Genomic DNA, 23245 nt, shown 5'->3' with positions numbered 1-23245 from the left:
TCCAATTTACATGGAAGAAGCATCTCAATCCCTGCCATTGGAGCAAACAATTTTGAGCTAAAGCCTCAATTAGTTTCTCTGATGCAGCAGAATTGCAAGTTTCATGGACTTCCATCAGAAGATCCTTTTCAGTTCTTAACTGAATTCTTACAAATCTGTGATACTGTTAAGACCAATGGGGTTGACTCCGAGGTCTACAGGCTTATGCTTTTCCCGTTTGCTGTAAGAGACAGAGCTAGAATATGGTTGGACTCTCAACCTAAAGATAGCTTGAACTCTTGGGATAAGCTGGTCACGGCTTTCTTAGCCAAGTTCTTTCCTCCTCAAAAGCTTAGCAAGCTTAGAGTGGATGTTCAAACCTTCAAACAAAAGGAAGGTGAATCCCTCTATGAAGCTTGGGAGAGATATAAGCAACTGACCAAAAAGTGTCCTTCTGACATGCTTTCAGAATGGACCATCCTGGATATATTCTATGATGGTCTGTCTGAATTATCAAAGATGTCATTGGACCATTCTGCAGGTAGATCCATTCACCTAAAGAAAACGCCTGCAGAAGCTCAGGAACTCATTGACATGGTTACAAATAACCAGTTCATGTACACTTCTGAAAGGAATCCTGTGAGTAATGGGATGCCTCAGAGGAAGGAAGTTCTTGAAATTGATACTCTGAATGCCATATTGGCTCAGAACAAAATATTGATTCAGCAAGTCAATATGATTTCTCAGAGTCTGAATAGATTGCAAGCTGCATCCAACAGTACTCAAGAGGCATCTTTTGAAGAAGAAGCTTATGATCCTGAGAACACTGTAATAGCAGAGGTGAATTACATGGGGGAATCCTATGGGAATACCTACAATCTCTCATGGAGAAATCATCCAAATTTCTCATGGAAGGATCAACAAAAGCCTCAACAAGGCTTTAATAATGGTGGAAGAAACAGGTTTAGCAATAGTAAGCCTTTTTCTTCATCCACTCAGCAACAGACAGAGAATTATGAGCAGAATCCATCTAGCTTAGAAAATATAGTCTCTGATCTTTCTAAGGCCACTCTAAGTTTCATGAATGAAATAAGGTCCTCCATTAGAAATTTAGAGGCACAAGTGGGCCAGCTGAGTAAAAGAGTCACTGAAACCCCTCCTAGTACTCTCTCAAGCAATACAAAAGAGAATCCAAAAAGAGAGTGCAAGGCCATTACCTTGCTTGGTGTGGCCGAACCCAAAGAGGAGGAGAAGGACGTGAATCCTAGTGAGGAAGACCTCCTGAGACGCTCAGTGACCAATAAGGAGTTTCCCTTTGAGGAACCAAAGGAATCTGAGGCTCATCTAGAGACCATAGAGATTCCATTGAACCTCCTTCTGCCCTTCATAAGCTCTGATGAGTATTCATCCTCTGAAGAGGATGAAGACATTACTGAAGAGCAAGTTGCTAAGTACCTTAGTGCAATCATGAAGCTGAATGCCAAGCTATTTGGTAATGAGACTTGGGAAGATGAACCTCCCTTGCTCACCAATGAACTAAATACATTGGATAGGCAGAAATTACCTCAAAAGAAACAGGATCCTGGTAAATTCCTAATTCCCTGTAACATAGGCACCATGACCTTTGAGAAGACTCTGTGTGACCTGAGGTCAGGAATAAACTTAATGCCACTCTCTGTAATTGAAAAACTTGGGATCTTTGAGGTGCAAGCTGCCAGAATCTCTTTAGAGATGGCAGACAACTCAAGAAAACAGGCTTATGGACAAGTAGAGGACGTGTTAGTAAAGGTTAAAGGCCTTTACATCCCTGCTGATTTCATAATCCTAGACACTGGAAAGGAGGAGGATGAATCCATCATCCTTGGAAGACCCTTCCTAGCCACAGCAAAAGCTGTAATTGATGTGGACAGAGGAGAGTTGGTCCTTCAACTGAATGAGGACAACTTTGTGTTTAAAACTCAAGGATTTCCTTCTGTAACCATGGAGAGGAAGCATGAAAAGCTTCTCTCACTGCAGAGTCAACCAAAGCCCCCACAGTCAAACTCTAAGTTTGGTGTTGAACCCCCATATTCAAACTCTAAGTTTGGTGTTGGGAGGTTCCAACAATGCTCTGAATATATGTGAGGCTCCATGAGAGCTCACTGTCAAGTTATTGACATTAAAGAAGCGCTTGTTGGGAGGCGACCCAATGTTATTTAATTATATCTATTTTATTTTATTTTATTTTTTTAGGTTGATGATCATGTGGAGAAACAAAAAAACTACTGAAAAATAAAAAACAGAATGAAAAACAGCTCACCCTGGAGGAAGAACTTACTGGCGTTTAAACGCCAGTAAGAAGCATCAAACTGGCGTTTAACGCCAGAAAGAAGCATCAAGCTGGCGTTAAACACCAGAAACAAGCACCAGACTGGCGTTTAACGCCAGAACAGAGCATGGAAGTGGCGTTAAACGCCAGAAACAAGCAGCAAGCTGGCGGTTAACGCCAGACATGCATACTAAGGGCGTTTTACACGCCTAATTGGAGCAGGGATGTTAAGTCCTTGACCCCACTGGATCTGTGGACCCCATAGGATCCCCACCTTTTCTTCTCTCCTCTTCACACCTTTTGATAACTCTCTTCAACAAATACCCTTCACCAATCACCTCAATCACTCTTCCCCATCACCTCTTCACCACTCACATCCATCCTCTCTTCCCAAAAACCCCACCTACCTTCAAAATTTAAACTCTTTTCCCTCCCAAACCCAACCCTAATGGCCGAACCCTAAACATTCCTCCACTCCTATATAAACCCCTCATTCCTTCTTCATTTTCACACAACACAACCCTCTCTTCTTCCCCTTGGCCGAATATACCTTCTCCCTCCATCTCCTCCATTTTCTTCCTCTTCTCTCTCTTTCTTTCTTCTTTTGCTCAGGGACGAGCAAACATTTTAAGTTTGGTGTGGTAAAAGCATAGCTTTTTGTTTTTCCATAACCATTAATGGCACCTAAGGCCAGAGAAACCTCAAGAAAGAGGAAAGGGAAGGCAATTGCTTCCACCTCTGAGTCATGGGAGATGGAGAGATTTATCTCAAAGGTCCATCAAGACCACTTCTATGAAGTTATGGCCAAGAAGAAAGTGATCCCTGAGGTTCCTTTCAAGCTCAAAAGGAGCGAATATCCGGAGATCCGACAAGAGATTAGAAGAAGAGGATGGGAAGTTCTCTCTAATCCTATTCAACAAGTCGGGATATTAATGGTTCAAGAGTTCTATGCAAATGCATGGATCACTAGGAACCATGATCAAAGTGTGAACCCGAATCCAAAGAATTGGCTTACAATGGTTCGGAAGAATTACTTAGATTTCAGTCCGGAAAATGTAAGGCTGGCGTTCAACTTGCCAATGATGGAAGAAAACACACGCCCCTGCACTAGAAGGGTCAACTTTGATCAAAGGTTGGACCAAGTCCTCATAGACATATGTGTGGAAGGAGCTCAATGGAAAGTTGACTCAAGAGGAAAGCCGGTTCAATTGAGAAGACTGGACCTTAAGCCTATAGCTAGAGGATGGTTGGAGTTTATTCAACGTTCAATCATTCCTACTAGCAACTGGTCTGAAGTTACTATAGACCGGGCCATCATGATCCATAGTATCATGATTTGGGAGGAAGTGGAAGTTCATGAGATTATACCTCAAGAACTCTACAAGGTGGCCGACAAGTCCTCCACTTTGGCAAGGTTAGCCTTTCTTCACCTCATTTGTCACCTCTGCAATTTGGCTGGAATTGACATAGAGGGAGACATCCTCATTGAAGAGGACAAGCCCATCACTAAGAAAAAGATGGAGCAAACAAGAGATCATAGACCTCAACAAGAGCATGAGGAAATTCCTCACCATGAAATCCCTGAGATGCCTCAGGGGATGCACTTTCCTCCACAAAACTATTGGGAGCAAATCAACACTTCCCTAGGAGAATTAAGCTCTAACATGGGACAACTAAGAATGGAGCACCAAGAGCACTCCATCATCCTCCATGAGATTAGAGAAGATCAAAGAGCTATGAGGGAGGAGAAACAAAGACAAGGAAGAGACATAGAAGAGCTTAAGAGCACCATTGGTTCTTCAAGAAGAGGAAAACGTCACCCTCACTAAGGTGGACCCATTCCTTAATCTCCTTGTTCTTATCTTCTGTTTTTCATTTACTATGCTTCATGTTTATTTATGTTTGTGTCTTTACTATATGATCATTAGTGTCTAAGTGTCTATGTCTTAAAGTTATGAATGTTCTATGAATCCATCACCTCTCTTAATTGAAAACTATTCTAAAAACAAAAGAACAAGAAGTACAGGGTTTCAAATTCATCCTTGAAACTGGTTTAATTATTTTGATGTGGTGACAATACTTTTTGTTTTCTGAATGAATGCTTGAATAGTGCATATGTCTTTTGAAATTGTTGTTTATGGATGTTAAATATGTTGGCTCTTGAAAGAATGATGAAAAGGAGAAATGTTATCGATAATCTGAAAAATCATAAAAATTGATTCTTGAAGCAAGAAAAAGTAGTGAATAGAGAAGATCTTGCAAAAAAAAAGAGAGAAAAGAAAAATGGCGAAAAAAAAGAAAGAAAAAGAAAAAGCAAGCAGAAAAAGCCAAAAGCTGTTTAAACCAAAAGGCAAGATCAAAAAGCCAATAGCCCTTAAAACCAAAAGGCAAGGGTAATAAAAAGGATCCAAGGCTTTGAGCATCAGTGGATAGGAGGGTCTAAAGGAATAAAATCCTGGCCTAAGCAGCTAAACCAAGCTGTCCCTAACCATGTCTTGTGGTGTGAAGGTGTCAAGTGAAAACTTGAGACTGAGCGATTAAAGTCGAGGTCCAAAGCAAAAGAAGAGTGTGCTTAAGAACCCTGGACACCTATAATTGGGGACTTTAGCAAAGCTGAGTCACAATCTGAAAAGGTTCACCTAGTTATGTGTCTGTGGCATTTATGTATCCGGTGGTAATACTGGAAAACAAAGTGCTTAGGGCCACGGCCAAGACTCATAAAGTAGCTGTGTTCAAGAATCAACATACTGAACTAGGAGAATCAATAACACTATCTGAATTCTAAGTCCCTAAAGATGCCAATCATTCTGAACTTCAATGGATAAAGTGTGATGCCAAAACTATTCAAGAGGCAAAAAGCTACTAGTCCCGCTCAACTGATTGGAGCTAAGTTTCATTGATATTTTGGAATTTATAGTATATCTCTTCTTTTTATCCTAGCTATTTGATTTTCAGTTGCTTGGGGACAAGCAACAATTTAAGTTTGGGGTTGTGATGAGCGGATAATTTATACGCTTTTTGGCATTGTTTTTAAATAGTTTTTAGTATGATTTATTTAGTTTTTAATATATTTTTATTAGTTTTTAAATAAAAATTATATTTCTGGACTTTACTATGAGTTTATGTGTTTTTCTGTGATTTAAGGTAATTTCTGGCTGAAATTGAGGGACTTGAGCAAAAACCAGATTCAGAGGTTGAAAAAGGACTGCAGATACTGTTGGATTCTGACCTCCCTGCACTCAAAGTGGATTTTCTGTAGCTACATAAGTTCAAATGGTGCGCTCTTAATTGCGTTGGAAAGTAGACATCCAGCGCTTTCCAGCAATATATAATAGTCCATACTTTGCCTGAGTTTAGATGACGCAAACTGGCGTTCAACGCCAGCTCTCTGCCATATTCTGGAGTTAAACACCAGAAACAGGTTGCAAAGCAGAGTTAAACGCCAAAAACAGGTTACAAACTGGCGTTTAACTCCAAGGAAGACCTCTGCACGTGAAAGCTTCAATGCTCAGCCCAAGCACACACCAAGTGGGTCCGGAAGTGATTTTCTGCATCATTTACTCAATTCTGTAACCCTAGTAGCTAGTTTAGGATAAATAGAACTCTTTACTATTGTACTAGGGGTCTTTTCCCTTAATTTCGAATTCATATGGCATTTGGGGAGGCTGGCCATTCGGCCATGCCTGGACCTTGTTCTTATGTGTTTTCAATGGTAGAGTTTCTACACATCATAGATTAAGGTGTGGAGCTCTGCTGTTCCTCATGAATTAATACAAAGTACTACTGTTTTTCTATTCAATTCAAGCCTATTTCTTCTCTAAGATATCCATTCACACACAAGAACATGATGAATGTGATTATTATGTGACGCTCATCATCATTCTCACTTATGAATGCGTGCCTGACAAACACTTCCGTTCTACATGCAAACAAGCTTGAATGTGTATCTCTTAGCCTTCTGATCGTGAGATCAGAGTCTTCGTGGTATAGGCTAGAACTATTGGCGGCCATTCTTGAGGTCCGGAAAGTCTAAACCTTGTCTGTGGTATTCTGAGTAGGATCTGGGAAGGGATAGTTGTGACGAGCTTCAAACTCGCGAGTGCTGGGCGTAGTGACAGACGCAAAAGGATTACTGAATCCTATTCCAGTATGATCGAGAACCGACAGATGAATAGCCGTGCGGTGACAGCGCATCTTGGACCATTTTCACTGAGAGGATGGGAAGTAGCCATTGACAACGGTGATGCCCTACACAAAGCTTACCATAGAAAGGAGTGGGAATGATTGGATGAAGACAGCAGGAAAGCAGAGGCTCAGGAGGAACGAAAGCATCTCTATACGCTTATTGGAAATGCTCACCAATGACTTACATAAGTATCTCTATCCCATTTTACGTTTTATTTATCTTTTAATTATTTAAACTCTATAACCATTTGAATTCGCCTGACTGAGATTTACAAGGTGACCATAGCTTGCTTCAAGCCGACAATCTCCGTGGGATCGACCCTTACTCACGTAAGGTTTATTACTTGGACGACCCAATGCACTTGCTGGTTAGTTGTGAGAAGTTGTGACAAAGTGTGTGAACTATGTTCCGAGCACCAAGTTTTTGGCGCCGTTTTTAAGGATCACAATTTCGTGCACCAAGTGCCTCTCGCACAAAATCCACCCACGCGTACTCGTCGCCTCTCTGGTTTGTCCACCACGCGTACTCGTCGCCTCTCTGGTTTGTCCACCACGCGGACGCGTCGCACCTCACTTTTGCCACTCACGCATACGCATGACGTGAAGCGTATGCGTGACACCCCTGTCCTGTTTCACTCATTTCTTTTCTTCTCCTCTTTCCATTTCTTTCCTTCTTCTCTCTTCTCTTCTTTTCTTTCCCTTCTTCAACCATCATCCAACACTACCAATCACCATTGATTGCCATCTCTTTTAGTTAGTTATTTGGTTAGTTTAATTTTTGTTCAATTTTCTATTTTTCATGATAAGTGTTGGATTATTAATTTTGTTTGTCATTTATTGCTGCTTATTATTAACTGAATGCTATTTTAGCATAATTGCTTTTGATATTTATTGTTGGATTCCTTTGTTGAGGTTATATTTTGTTACTTGGTTTTGCATTTTTCATGTTTAACACTTGTGAATACCAAGTATATGTGACATTGCCTTCAAGTTCTCTACATCTTTTGAATTGCATGTTTTGGCCACCATGCGATTTAAAGCATTTCATTATGATTAGGCAATAGTGTATTATCAATGCATTTTTTGTTAGGTGATGCTTGTTTACACTACTAGAAAACTAGTTATTACAGACGGATATTTCCGACGGATTTTATCCCACGGAAATACAAACGGAATTTTTGGAGAAATTTTTTGTCGAAAAACAAAAAAAATGAATTAGCATAAATTACAGACGAAAAGAAATCCGTCGATAATTCTGTCAAAAAAATTAATTTTTTTGTGTGGAAAATGATTATAGACAGAAAATCCATCTGTAATTAAATGGACAAAAATACTAATTTTATTAAATTATTACAGACGGATTTTTCCGTCCGTAATTTAAAATTTTCCGTCAATAATATTTAGTTAAACCTAGCATCTACTCGAACTCCACTCACAACACACAAATCAAAGAAGCCTAGCTTAACTTCAAATCGAAGAACTCCCTTGGCTAAACCTAGCTTTCCCCTCTCCGTCAACGGGCTCCTTCTTTTCTCTGCCGCTAACGGAATCAACCCGCGAAGCTGATAGAATGGCCAACCTTGTTAGGTTCAGCTCCTCCGTCCCCTCCCCCGTCGCTAAGGACACCCGCGGTTGGCTCCTCGACTCTATCTCGCTAGCTCGAGCTTCTGGCATTTTAGGTTATTCTTTTTCCCCTCTAACTTCGGTGTTTCTCATCATTGCCTTTTAGTTAGAGATCGGTATGTCAAATTGTATCATGATTAGCATGTTTATAATGTGATTATGCGATGGAGCAGAGTCAAATTGAAATTGAGAATTTTTGGGTGGATTAATTTGGTGTCTCGTTCATTTCGAGAATAGTTTGCATTTTAGCTTTGTTTTTTTAATGAGGATTTTGCATTCTTGTTATGGATCTGTTTTCTAGTGTTTAGTGGATTTGTTGATGTATTTGAGTGTTTTAACGGAGACTTAGATGTACGATGTGATTCTATGTTTTGTGGCCATTAGAATTTGAAAGGGAAATGGTGGTTGGTTCTCTGCAGGTGGAGCTCTCACTTGTGCTTCAGTTCATATAGGAGAGATTCGGCCTGGCAGGTTGAGAGGGAATCATAAGCATCATGATTGCAACGAGACATTTGTCCTTTGGGGTGCCCTAACCAAATTTAGGGTAAGCTTTATGGGATTCTATATTTCTATTATTTTATTAACATATATTTGTACTTCATATGTCTTGAGATATTTCTCACTATTTATTGTTAAGTATAGCAACTCTTGCAGAGAGTAAAGGTGTTTTAACAGCATGATGTAATTAATTATTAGTTGCAATCGCAATTCTAAAAAATCGATGAGGCTGCCATAGTTCCATTACTCTGGGTTGAAAAGTATTTCATCTGACACAATTTGTTGGATTAGCTGTGAAAATTTTGTATATTGAGTTTAGTTGACATAAGACAGAAGTTAATAGGTCCTTTGTTGGATCCATTATGCATTGCTGCAGTTACACTGATATATAAAGTCTGATTCTTTAAATTGCAGCTCTAAATACAAGTGGTCTTGACAAATTTCTTAAATCAATAGGAAGAAATCCCTCATATGTTGATTTGGAGGTGAGTTAATATTCAGGACATGTCTTGTAGCTTATTTCTCCTCATTAAACCAAATTTTGTTGCTTTATTCTAATTATTTGAATGTGTTCTTGTTTGACAGTTGACTGAACAAAAATTGACAAGAAAGGAAGGTATAAGATTTTCTTGTTTGAGGTTACTTGCTAAGATTAAAACCTCGTTATCTTTCACTTAAAATTTCTGAAGGTTTTGATAAATTTTACCATCAATAGAAGCAGGAGGCTAATCTAATTCAATTTGCTCTTATTGACATGATTTTTAAAAAGAACTAACCCAGAGAAATCTATGGAAGAGTTTCGACCAGCTAGTCAAAAACTTGGTGATGGCATGGGTGTAAAGTCTTTAATGCAAAGCACGGGACTTGGAATGATTTCTGGCCAAGTAGTTTCTGCTTTTAATTATGAGTGTTTCTTAATCTAGTTTTAGGTTCTAAGCATTTTTAGGGGCTAATAGTTTCTTCTATTTATGTCCATATAGAACAATTCAATGTATCAAATCTCCAAAGTCAATGACTCATTTATAATTGAATTTGGTATAATAAAGCTGATTCACTTCTTCTAACATTATATGATGTCTTAATTTTTTTATAATTTTTTACCTCTCCTCTGGCTAATGCTTATCTTGTTTCTCTATTGAAAATTAAGTATAAAATGCATGGCTGAGTCATTCTGTGTACTTGAAAAGGGTTATCATTCTGTGTACTTAGCCAATAAATAAACCGTTATCATTCTGTGTTGTGTTCTACCTCTTTTAGTACATTAATAAATCAATGTAATTGGAGAGAGTATTAAAGTATTTTTGTTTTCTAATCTGTGGATTCTTGTCTTTTTACTATGAAGAATAAATGTTATTCTGTTTGGATACGTAATGCAGGTCTTGGTAGGTCAAATGTATTACAGTGGTTATGGTGTTCCCAATTCTATGGGTTGGGGTGAGGCACCAATTCTGCCTTTTGTTACTACTGAGGACCAGAAAACTGCCATGGCCAAGGCTTCTGAGGCATATGCCTTTCTCAAGAGATGTCCTTCACTGACACTGGGTTCCATGTTGGAGGAGATTGCTGCTATTCTTCCTGGCCATGAATTTGCTTCTATGAGTGACATTCAGTTAAACTCTTCATCGTCATCATCATATTAATTTTTTCTACTCATTCTAATGTTTTCCTTTTGTACTTTTGAAAGGGATATTTTGCATGCCCCTTTTGCTACATGAATTCATATGGCTTTGAATTAATTACGATGCTTCTTATTATTGGTAATTAAGGAAATGAAACGAGACTTGTAAAATTTGAGAAAGTTTTAGTCTTCAATTAGGCATTGTATTTTGTTGTATTTATTTGGTTGACTTTTGCCATTATGCCCTGCTTTTTGCGCCTAAAATTTCTGCTTTGATTCTTGTCTTTGGTTGCTTTTGAGAAAATGTGTTGTTTCAAGGTAGCTTAGATTGTTTAAAAGTTGCTAGCTTTTCCTGCACAGGAATCAATATCAAAATGTACAAAGAAAAATGAATATTGTCCTGGTGCTTTCTAAAGGATAATTCAACCTTTTTCCTTCATAGTACATAATTTTCTCTTAATACTACTATAGCAATAAAGCTATTTTCATTCAGTTGAGATTTATGTAATGTTAAAGAAACTGGGTTAATGGAAATAATAATAATAATAATAATAATAATAATAATAATAATAATAATAATAATAATAATAATAATAATAATGGAATGGTGGAAAGTGTTAATGTGAATGTTAATGGTGGAGGTGGGAATTTGAAGACTTTAAGTCTTTCAATGAGTCCTGGTTGTTCATCTACTTCTTAATCATCATCAAGCCATGTAAGTGTTTCAACAACTCATAATCATAATCAGATCTCAGCAGGTTCTTCTTCAAATTCTTGCAAGGCCATGGTGGAAGTTGCAAAGAATAATAAGAGAGGACACAACAATAGTAGTAAGTAAACTGTTCATAGGAAATCCATTGAGACATTTGGTCAAAGAACTTCACAGTAGAGAGGTGTCACAAGGTTAGTCAAATTTTTCACTTTCACTTTCATTTCATTATTAATTTTATCAACTATTTAAAACATACTTTTATTTTGCTTTTTTGTTTTTTATTTTATTTTTTGCCTTTTTATTTAAATATATATATTTTTTAACATTTTTTCCTTTTGAGTTTCTTCTATTAGGCATAGATGGACCGGTAGATATAAAGCACATTTGTGGGATAATAGTTGCAAAAAAGAAGGGCAAACTAGGAAAGGAAGACAAGGTAATTAGTGAAAAAAATAAAATAAAATAAAAAACTATATATTCTTCATTTTTTGACATTTTAAAATTTATTTGTTTGGATTTCTTCATTATTTTTTTCCCTTTTGCAAATATTTTTTGATCCAATTAGTATGCATAATTATGAGGTGTTTCCAGTTTCCACTCTCTCTCTCTCTCTCTCTCTCTCTCTCTCTCTCTCTCTCATATCCAATGTTCACACTGTGAATTACAAATTCAATCAAATGAACGTTGCATGATATATTTTATTTGGGTAAGTTCTTAACCAAAGACTCTTATTTTCAACCATCTTCTTGTGATTGCTAATAAGTGTTTTTTTTTCTTTTATGTGAATTGATTAAAGGTGGCTATGATATGGAAGAAAAAGCTGCAAGGGCTTATGATCTTGCAGCCCTTAAGTATTGGGACCTTCAACACCTTCAACACACATAAACTTCCCGGTATATTCTATAGTTTTGTTTCTATTCTAATTATTATTCTTTCTTTTTTCTTTTATTTCATATTTATTCCAGTGATATAAAGATGCTATTTTTTTCATTATTAGAATTTGTTATGTTGGTTGTGCAATTGGGAATGTGATAAGGATACTCTTAGAGAGGGCAAGCATGTTTTTGGTGTTGCTCACATTTTTGCATCATTCAATGACACCTTTATTGTGAGTAAACTATGTTCATCTTTTCTCCTTGTTCTTATTTTATTTGAATTTACTGAATCGATGGTTTTGATCGGGTGATTTCTCATTGCAGCATGTGACTAATTTGTCTAGAAAGGAAACCCTTGTCCCCATCACTGGTAAGTGTGTTTCTCTTTCCATTGCATTAAGCTATAAACAAAGATTCTTATTACATGGATACTTTATTCTATAACAGTTCTATAATCAATTTTAATTTTTTTGGGGTATTTGAAACTCCTGCCGTATATTTTTTACTTTTTCCAAAATTATGATTGGACTGAATGGTTGATGATCTATTTTATGAAATTGTTTCAAAATACTAAAAATATTTATTTCTGTGATAAAAGAGTAGAAATAGGATTATATAGGAAGCTAAAACTACTAGTGGATAAGTTTTCACCAAAAGAACAACAAAGATAAAGAAAAACAGAAAATGAAAATCCCCATATAAAACAAGATACTGATACAATGTAGTAGTTTATGATGAATCCAATATTTTTAATTAATTTCTGTCCTCTACATATGCAGTCTCCTGTGAAAATGGTACCCACTAGCATGGCCAAAAAATTTGCTGGCGTAAATGTATGATGGAAATGATATGACATTTGGGATATCATCAAGAATGGCTGGCCTTGTTTTAATCACTCTATGTATTTATGTAAAAATTTCACAATGAAATTTTGATAATTAACTTGGCACTATTGTCTTTGTTCTTGATACATTGTAAAAACCAAAAAATTTCAATGAAAATTTGATAATTAACTTGGTACTATTGTCTTTGTTCTTGATACATTGTAAAAACTAAACATCATGTTTGGTTTTATTGCTAATATCAAATACTGGTTATTTTGAAATACTATGAATGTTTAGATACAAGTTAGATAAAAATTAGATGAAATTTTGTATTCATTAAATTTATATTTATTTTGTATGAAAACTTGTTTATTTTGCAATAGAAAAATCTAAAAAAAATGTTTTCTTATTGATGGATTTACAGACGGATTTTCCGTCTGTATTTAGAGTTTGGAATGCTTTCAAGGCTCCAATTTCTGACAAAAAATCTGTCGGAGAATCCGTCTGTAATTACCGACGGAAAATCCGTCGGAAAGTTCGTCGTCCTCGGGATATCGATGGAGAATTTACAGAGGGAAAATCCGTCGGTAACTGGTAAAAATTCGTCGGTAATTTTTTGACGGAAAAAATCCATCGGTAAATAATTTCCGACGAGGTTTTTACAGAGGGACAAAATCCGTCTGTAATTTCGTCGGTAACCAAAAATCCGTCTGTAATAAAGACTAAATCTATCTGTAAATCTGTCTGTATTAATCCATTTTCTAGTTGTGTTATGATTGATCTTTATTAACATCACCTATTTCATGCGTTGAGATTTGTGGAATTGTGAAATTGGATCGAAAGCTTACCTAGTGACATATTTTTTAGCTTTGTAAAGCTTTGTGGACCATGCTTGCTATGTGATTGATTTTCACTTTTATCTTCTTTTACCTAAGTTCCATAGCATCCATGTGTTCCACCTCTATGTCACTTAGGTGTTGCAAACAAACTTAAAAATGTGTGAGCTCTATATTTTATTTGGTTCATTAAGTTACCTTGCACATCAATCAATGTCCATTCATTATCCAATTTCACAATTGCTTGATTTTCGCTTGAGTGCTTTCATGCTTCTTCACTACTTGTTTGGTTGACTTAACCTACAAGTCTTTTGAAGTAGTTCAAGCACACTAGGATGAGTGAAGTGCATACTTCTTTTGTGTAATTGTGACATAGCTTTTTATGCTAGTGTGTGTGTGTTCTAAACCGCGTGCAAACTTAGAACTCACACACTTGTTTCATTAATGTCACACTAATTCACTCACTTCATTCTAGTGATTTACCTCATTCCAACAATTTATGCTTCCTTGGTTTTGCATTTACTTTTCTTACTATCTTATTTCTATTCTCAAGTCATCATAAGCAAAGACGGAAGCAGGAGAAAGGAACATGCAGCAACCGGTTGATCCACCAGCTGAAGGTGGCAATCCGAAAAGTCGTCGTACCCCCTTGCTCATCTTTGAATGCACGGAGGACGGTGCAAACTTTTAAGTGTGGGGAGGTCGTCCGACCAATCGGCATTTTTGGATGACAAGTTTCTAATGCCAACACTTTTGCATTTCATTTTTAGGTCTTTTAGGATTTTTAGTTGTATTTTCTTGTTTTGCATATATATATATAAAATAAGCTTAGTCAAAATAATAAAGTTTTTCAAGGATTTTATCTATAGGGCACCCCAATTGATTGAAATTTTTTTTTTTAGAATTTGCTTGAATTATATATATATTGTGGATCATGTTTTTGAGCTAAGAACATACAACCTTGTGAGTTTTGAGCCTAATTGTGTGGTTATATTGTATAACCACTTATTTTCATTCTTGTGTGCATTATTCTCTTTCTATGATTGTAATCTTTGATTTGTTTGATTCTATATGTCCATTATTCTATGCTAAACCCATTTGTTCTTAATTTTAGCACATTACAAGGCTTAAAGCGAAAAATAATAAATGTCCTTTGTTTGGATCTTTGATTAGCTTAGGCTAGTGAGAATGCTTATCATTCAAGTTTGGAAAAATTGGGAACATTAGGTGAGATAAAAGTGTATTTTTATATTTTTGTCAAAATTTTGGAAATTGGATACATACTCATGCATTAAATGTGTAAATCATATGCATTGATGTTCTTGTATATATTTTAATTGAAAAAAAAGAGAAAAACAATAAAAAGAAAAATAAAAGAAAAGAAAAAGAACATATAGAAAAAGAAAAAGAAAAGCAATAAAAAGGGCACAAAATGCCCCAAAGTAAAGTTCAATAAAAATAAATGCATATGTGTGGTGATCAAAAAGAGAATGCATGAGTGTGTGAAAAAGTGAGAATTATGAGTAGTTATGTTTGTTTAGAATTTTATAGGTTGTTATATAGGTTAGGTGGGAAGTTTAAATTAATCAAAGATTCAAATTTTAAGCTCACTTGACCATATGCATCCTTACTTTGACCCTATCCCCATTACAACCTATGGAAAAGCTCTCATGATATTTGTATGCATGCACGAAATAATTGTTGATTGTTAGATGAAAAATAAATCACGAAAAACATGATTAAGAGAGAATTGAGTGAATCAACCCTATACATTTGAGTGACTAGAGCGAATACACATCCGGTGAGGGTTCGATTGCTCAATTACATGTTTCCACCTATAATCATCTCTTTTCTTGCAAGTTTGTAAAATCCTTTCAATAACTCAATTCAATTATGGGTTTGATTTGATTGCTATTGCTTTAGCCCTTATGTTCATATATGTATTCTTGGGAACTGATTTATTTTGACCAAGTAATTGCATTCATTTAGATAGATTGAATGTAGGTAGGTTGCATATAGATAATTTGCATTGAATAAATGTTAATACCCTTTGTTTCTTTCTTGAGTGTAGCATGAGGACATGCTTGGTTTAAGTGTGGGGAGGTTTGATAAATCCCAATTTTGTGGTTTATCTTGTGCTTAATTTAGGGGATTTTATCAACTTATCTCACATTTATTCAATGAAATAGCATGGTTTTGTAATTCTCCCTAAATTTGTGTTTAAGTGTGAAAACATGCTTTTTAGGCCTTTAATTAGCTAAGTTTAATTCACTTTAATTCCATTCGATACCTTGATATGTTTGTTGAGTAATTTCAGATTCATAAGGCAAGTATTGGACGTGAGAAGTAAAGAGAAAAGCATGCAAAATGGAGATTTCGTGAAGAAACAAGGATTTGGAGTGCTTAGAGCGACGCACACGCATGACAGTCGCGTACGCGTGAAGATGAGGATAGTCAGGCGACGTGTACGCGTGACATGACGCGTACACGTGAGAAGGAAAAGGCCAGTCGATGCATACGCGTCACAGCAAGCACGTGACCTCATCAAAGTGAATTCGCTGGGGGCGATTTATGAGCTTTCCAGGCCCAAATCCAACTCGTTTCTGAGGCTATTTCATGCAGAATTGAAGATTGGACAAAAGAGAGAGCAATTAGTTTTTGGTTAGCATCATTTAGGTTAGTTTTCTAGAGAGAGAAGCTCCCTTTTCTCTCTAGAATTAGGGTTCTTAGGATAATTCTCCTCTTAGATCAGGGATTAATTTCTTGTTTTCATATTGTTTCCTTTACAATTTCTTGTTTCTACACTTTCATTCTCTTAGTTTGTATTGTTAATTTCCCTTTTTATGCCTCTTTTTATGTTGATGAACTTTGTTGGATTTGGATTTCCTTTAATGCAATTTGATGTTTGATGTTCTTTTATTGTTGATTTGAGTTGTTATTGTTAATTTCTTGCATTGGGTAGTTGTAGAATTTATATTTCTTGCAATTTTATTATGCTTTCCTTTTATGCCTTCCAAGTGTTTGACAAAATGCTTGGTTGGATGTTAGAGTAGCTTTTTGAGCATTCTTGGCTTGGAAAGAGAAATTGGGCAATCTTGAGTCATTAATACCCAATTTAGATTGGTGATCTAGAGTTGTTAGTTAATATTATTTTCATTGACTCTAATCTCTTGCTAATTCAATTAGTAAGTTGATGAGGACTTTTGGATTGAGATTAACTAGTCTTATTTGACTTTCTCTTGTGTGAAGATAACATTGTAGATTCTTCTATTGTTGGGGAAGACGAAATGAGATAAATTCTTGTTAATTATTGTTATGATTAGTGACTAGGATAGAAAGCCTATATTCTCAATCCTTGTCATTAATGTCTCTCTTTATTAATTGCTTTCTTTAATTGTTTACTTTACTTTTCTTGCCATTTATTTTATTGCCCTTTTATCAAATTAAACCCCCCTTGTTCCTTCATAACCAATAATTGATCACTTCATTGCAATTTCTTGTGAGACGACCCGATGTTTGAATACTTTGGTTAATTTTTGTTGGGATTTGTACTTGTGACAACCAATTATTAAAATTTTATTTGAGGATCGATTATCGGTTTGGGCTATGCTCACAACGAGATTATTTTGTTAAATTCCGAACCGGTATAAATCCTTGTATCAGAGACCAATCTTCATCTCTTCTCATGAGCAATTAGATCAAGAAATTGGCAATTGATCAAGTTAAGAGAGATTGATTCACCAAGAAATTGGGTTTCAATCAATTATGATTTGCCAAGAGATCAATGAATTGCATGATTGAAGATGAGATGAGAAGCAATTTGATCCATAGAATTCAATATCTCTGTACCCCAATAATTCTTCCTTATTCTATCTCTTCCCTTCCTGATTACTTATTTTTCCTTTAATGCCCATTTTCGTTAATTCCTTTACATTCCAGCAGTTTAATTTCCTTATCATTTACCCTTCCTGCATTTACATTATTGCAATTCACTTTTCTACACTTTAAATTTCCAGCTATTTACTTTCTCGCTCTTTATTTTCAGTCATTTATTTTCTCGTTATTTACTTTTCAGTACTTTACTTCACTGTCAAGTTATCTAATAGTGGATCAAACCTTATTGAATTAATTGTTTAACTAGAATAGCCAGTTAATTAAAGTTGCTTGATCAATCAATCCTCATGGAATCGACCTCACTCATAGTGAGTTATTACTTGATTACGACCCGTGCACTTGCCGGTGGATATTGTTTATCAAATCCGTATCAAGTTTGGCACTGTTGTCGGGGATTAATTGTGATTAACAAATTACCAATTGATTGATTACCTAGATTAGACACTTTTTCTTTCTTTGTTTTAGTCATTCATTTGCTTTTAATTCTTTCTTTTCTTTTTGTCATCCAACTGTTTATGATATTGCCTTACTTAGTTTTACTTTCAAATAATTTGGCATATGATTGCATAGAATAATTTTGGTGTTGCCATGTAATAATTTGATTTTCAAATTTTCACTGGGTACTTGCATAATTTTAAAATGAAAGTGTCACACCAAGTTTAGTGTTACCACCTATCTTTTCATGTAATGTACCATGCACAACCCACTTATTAATGCAATCACATTGTCTCTTCTTTGTGCCTTTATTGTTATCTTTAATTTTGCTTGCTTAAACACATGCATTATGTACATAACTTTTGAAGGCATTCATGATTAATTCACAATCCCATCACCACTATTCTCACTTGTTGCTTGAGGACAAGCAATCATTCTAAGTTTGGTGTTGGAGGAAGAGAATATGAGGAAAATGACAACAACAACGATGATGAACTATGAGGTGGTTAAGTTCTTTTTCCTCTTATTTGTTTCTAGTACTTTCAATTGCATGATTATCTTCTATTTCTTCTATATGCATGTGTGTTATTCCTTTTAGATAAGCATAGTTTAATTTTGAATTGTAACATGTTGTCTTTACATCGTTATTACCAAATTGAAATTTGTTAGTCAAAATAATTAAGCATCATGATGATAAACAAACAAGCTAAGGTGACTAAAGAAGAAGCTAGTATGAGCATATAAGTATTGGAAGGATAGTATGACTATTCTAGTTCAACACATTTGAATTTGTTTGATTGAAGTTTTCATCTAGAAAACTTTATGAAATTTTTGAACCTTTGAAAACCTTGAAGAAGCAAATCACAAAGTAATGATCAAGAAAGAAAAAGGAAAAGAATGGGAAAGTTGAAGGCTTTGAGTACCAATGACAATTCATTAGTCAAGTACTTTGGTATTTATGTATCAAGCAAAAAGCTTGAAAAAAAATACTTAGAGTCAAGGCTAGGCTCAAGTGTAAAGCATTCTCTCAAAGCTCAAGGCTTTGAGCATTAATGATTAGAGAGTAAAGAAAAGAAATAAATGAGCTTAAAAAGTTCTCTAGTTACATGCTTATGGTGCTTACGTATCAAATGGTAATACTTAAAAACAAAGCATTTAGAGTCGAAGCTAAGAACAAATAGTGCAAAGCACCCAAGAAGCTAAGCTAAGAAAGAGAAGAGAAAGACAAAAAGCTTGCTTCAAGGAAGGAATACAAGAAAAGATTTCATAAAGTGATCAAGATAGAAACATCAATAATTTGAATTTCTTTTGTGATTGTTGCATGCATAGTAAATTAGCCAACCATGAATATTTAATTTCTAATCTTCTCACCTTGAATTGTCAAATTGTATTGCTTGATTCTTTATTTGATTGAGGACAAGCAAAGTTTAAGTTTGGTGTTGTGATGTATGCACATCATATTGTGTTTTTCTATGCTTTTTTATATAAAAAATCAATTCATAATGCTTAATTATGAAAGTGTTTTGGTGATTAAATTGAATATTGCTTTGATTTCTTAAGGTAATGAATTTTATAGAAAATAATAGAAAAAGAAGCAAAAAGCACAAAACAAGCTCAAACAGGATTTGCATCCTTGACTTCTTCATACTCCAATAGAGATAATGTGAGCTACAAAGCTTCAAATGAGGTAATTATAGTGCCATTGAAAAGTAGACTTCTAGTACTTTCCAACCATATATAACATGCTATAGTGGACACTGAAGCTAAGGGTGAACATCACCCATCTTTCAGTGTTACAAAGCTAGCGTGTAGAACTTCACACGCCTTTGAACCTGTAAACATGCCAGACTGACCTCTTTACATTCGAAAGATTATAACTTGAGCTGGAGAGGTCTAAATGATGCACATCTAGTGGCGTTAGAAATCTGACGTCTAGAGCTTTCTAATGATATATAATAGTCTATAGTGGACTGGTGCACGAAATTCCAATCACACTTTTGCAATTCCGCACAACTAACCAGCAAGTGCACTAGGTTGTCCAAGTAATACCTTACGTGAGTAAGGGTCGATCCCACGGAGATTGCCGGCTTGAAGCAAGCTATGGTTATTTTGTAATTCTTAGTCAGGAGATCAATGATAAGAGTGATTCTATTTTTGAAGAGTAAAAAGCATAAATTAAATAGTACTTATTATACAGTAATGGAGAATATGTTGGAGTTTTGGAGATGCTTTGTCTTCTGAATCTCTGCTTTTCCCCTGTCTTCTTCTTCACGCACGCAGGGTTCCTCCTATGGCAAGCTGTGTGTTGGTGGATCACTGTTGTCAATGGCTACCATCCGTCCTCTCAGTGAAAATGGTCCAGGTGTGCTATCATCGCACGGCTAATCATCTGTCGGTTCTCACTCATGCTGGAATAGGATCCATTGATCCTTTTGCGTCTGTCACTATGCCCAACCCTTGTGAGTTTGAAGCTCGTCACAGTCATTCAATCCCTGAATCCTAATCGGAATACCACAGACAAGGTTTAGACTTTCCGGATTCTCAAGAATGCTGCTAATGGATTCTAGCTTATTGGTGCACAAAATTGTGATGTCCAGGCTCGAACAATCCCTGGTAATGGCTCCAAAGCTTGGTGCCTTGATCTTAATTCATAATTGTCACAACTTCGATACAACTAACCAGCAAGTGCACTGGGTCGTCCAAGTAATACCTTACGTGAGTAAGGGTCGAATCCCACGGAGATTGTTGGTATGAAGCAAGCTATGGTCACCTTGTAAATCTCAGTCAGGCGGATTTAAACATGATACTTTATTAGATTAAAATAAACAATAAAAGGGATAGAGATACTTATGTAGATTCATTGGCAGGGATTTCAGATAAGCGAATGGAGATGCTTTTCGTTCCTCTGAACCTCTGCTTTCCTACTATCTTCATCCAATCAGTCTTACTCCTTTCCATGGCTGGCTGTATGCAAGGGCATCACCGTTGTCAGTGGCTACATCCCCTCCTCTCAGTGAATCATATGCTCACGCACCCTGTCACGGCACGGCTATTCATCTGTCGGTTCTCGATCATGCTGGAATAGGATTCACCCTCCTTTTGCGTCTGTCACTAACGCCCAGCACTCGCGAGTTTGAAGCTCGTCACAGTCATTCAATCATTGAATCCTACTCAGAATATCACAGACAAGGTTTAGACCTTCCGGATTCTCTTGAATGCCGCCATCATTCTAGCTTACGCCACGAAGATTCTGGTTAGGAGATCTAAGAGATATTCATTCTAGCTTAATTCATGTAGAACAGAAGTGTTTGTCAGGCACGCGTTCATAGGGGAGATGGTGATGAGCGTCACACATAATCATCACCTTCATCACGTTCTTGGGTGCGAATAGATATCTTAGAAGAGAAATAAGAAGAATTGAATAGAAAACAGTAGTACTTTGCATTAATCTTTGAGGAACAGCAGAGCTCTACACCTTAATCTATGGAGTGTAGAAACTCTGCCGTTGAAAATACATAAGTGAAGGTCCAGGCATGGCCGAGATGGCCAGCCCCCTAAACGAGATCAATAGTCTCCTAAGATGAACAATGGAATAAAACTGAGACCACAGATGCCTAATACAATAGTAAGAGGTCCTATTTATAATAAACTAGCTACTAGGGTTTACATGAGTAAGTATTTGATGTATAAATCCACTTCCAGGGCCCACTTGGTGTGTGTTTGGGCTGAGCTTAAGTGTTGCACGTGCAGAGGTCATTTGTGGAGTTGAACGCCATTTTTTGTGCCAATTTGGGCGTTCAACTCTGGTTTTGGATCCTTTTCTGGCGCTGAACGCCAGATTTGGGTAGAAAGCTGGCGTTGAACGCCAGTTTACGTCGTCAATTCTTGGCCAAAGTATGGATTATTATATATTTCTGGAAAGCCCTGGATGTCTACTTTCCAACGCAATTGGAAGCGCGCCATTTCGAGTTCTGTAGCTCCAGAAAATCCACTTTGAGTGCAGGGAGGTCAGAATCCAACAGCATCAGCAGTCCTTTTTCAACCTCTGAATCTGATTTCTGCTCAAGTCCCTCAATTTCAGCCAGAAAATACCTGAAATCACAGAAAAACACACAAACTCATAGTAAAGTCCAGAAATGTGAATTTAACATAAAAACTAATGAAAACATCCCTAAAAGTAACTAGATCCTACTAAAAATATACTAAAAACAATGCCAAAAAGCGTATAAATTATCCGCTCATCACAACACCAAACTTAAATTGTTGCTTGTCCCCAAGCAACTGAAAATCAAATAGGATAAAAAGAAGAGAATATACTATAAATTCCAAACTATCAATGAAACATAGCTCCAATCATATGAGCGGGACTTATAGCTTTTTGCCTCTTGAATAGTTTTGGCATCTCACTTTATCCATTGAGGTTCAGAATGATTGGCATCTATAGGAACTTCAAATTTCGAATAGTGTTATTGACTCTCTTAGTTCAGCATGATGATTCTTGAACACAGCTTCTTTATGAGTCTTGGCCGTGGCCCTAAGCATTTTGTTTTCCAGTATTACCACCGGATACATAATTGCCACAGACACATAATTGGGTGAACCTTTTCAGATTGTGACTCAGCTTTGCTAAAGTCCCCAATTAGAGGTGTCCAGGGTTCTTAAGCACACTCTTTTTTTTTTTTTGCTTTGGACCTTGACTTTAACCGCTCAGTCTCAAGTTTTCACTTGACACCTACACGCCACAAGCACATGGTTAGGGACAGCTTGGTTTAGCCGCTTAGACCAGGATTTTATTCCTTTAGGCCCTCCTATCCACTGATGCTCAAAGCCTTGGGATCCTTTTTATTTGCCCTTGCCTTTTGGTTTTAAGAGCTTTTGGCTTTTTCTGCTTGCTTTTTCTTTCTATTTTTTTTCGCCTATTTATTTATTTATTTATTTTTTTTCTGCAAGCTTTGCTCTTTGCTGCTTTTTCTTGCTTCAAGAATCATTTTTATGATTTTTCAGATTATCAAATAACATGTCTCCTAGTCATCATTCTTTCAAGAGCCAACATATTTAACATTCTTAAACAACAACTTCAAAAGACATATGCACTGTTCAAGCATACATTCAGAAAACAAGAAGCATTATCACCACATTAATATAATTAAACTAAGTTCAAGGATAAATTCAAAACTCATGTACTTCTTGTTCTTTTGAATTAAAATAGTTTTTATTTTAAGAGAGGTGATGGATTCATAGGACATTCATAACTTTAAGACAGAGTTACTAACTACTAATGATCATGTAATGAAGACATAAACATAGATAAGCACATAACATAGAAAATGAAAAACAGAGAAAGTAAGAACAAGGAATGAGTCCACCTTAGTGATGTCCTTGAGCTCTTCTATGTCTCTTCCTTGCCTTGGCTGCTCCTCCTTCATTGCTTTTAGATCTTCTCTGATTTCATGAAGGA

General features: G+C 36.2%; 1 protein-coding gene and 1 non-coding gene across 2 annotated transcripts; one reads left to right on the top strand and one right to left on the bottom strand.

The window, feature by feature from the left end:
* Window positions 1–336: 336 nt before the first annotated feature.
* Window positions 337–444, bottom strand: LOC148544307 (small nucleolar RNA R71). The gene has a single exon (XR_015900948.1). It is a non-coding gene; the product is annotated as a small nucleolar RNA R71 (small nucleolar RNA).
* Window positions 445–9381: 8937 nt separating this feature from the next.
* On the top strand, window positions 9382–11955 carry LOC107619393 (uncharacterized). The gene is made up of 6 exons (XM_088497989.1): window positions 9382–9477; window positions 9970–10202; window positions 10960–11114; window positions 11277–11359; window positions 11720–11816; window positions 11921–11955. The coding sequence occupies exons 1-6, from the start codon at window positions 9382–9384 to the stop codon at window positions 11953–11955; spliced, it is 699 nt and encodes a 232-aa protein (XP_088354115.1).
* The last annotated feature ends 11290 nt before the right edge of the window (window positions 11956–23245 follow it).

This window comes from Arachis ipaensis, chromosome B9, assembly GCF_059453495.1.
Source record: "Arachis ipaensis isolate K30076 ecotype BB chromosome B9, ASM5945349v1, whole genome shotgun sequence".
NCBI lineage: Eukaryota > Viridiplantae > Streptophyta > Magnoliopsida > Fabales > Fabaceae > Arachis > Arachis ipaensis.
Note: the sequence above shows the minus strand (reverse complement) of the source record. Positions and strands in the feature narration are given on the sequence as shown.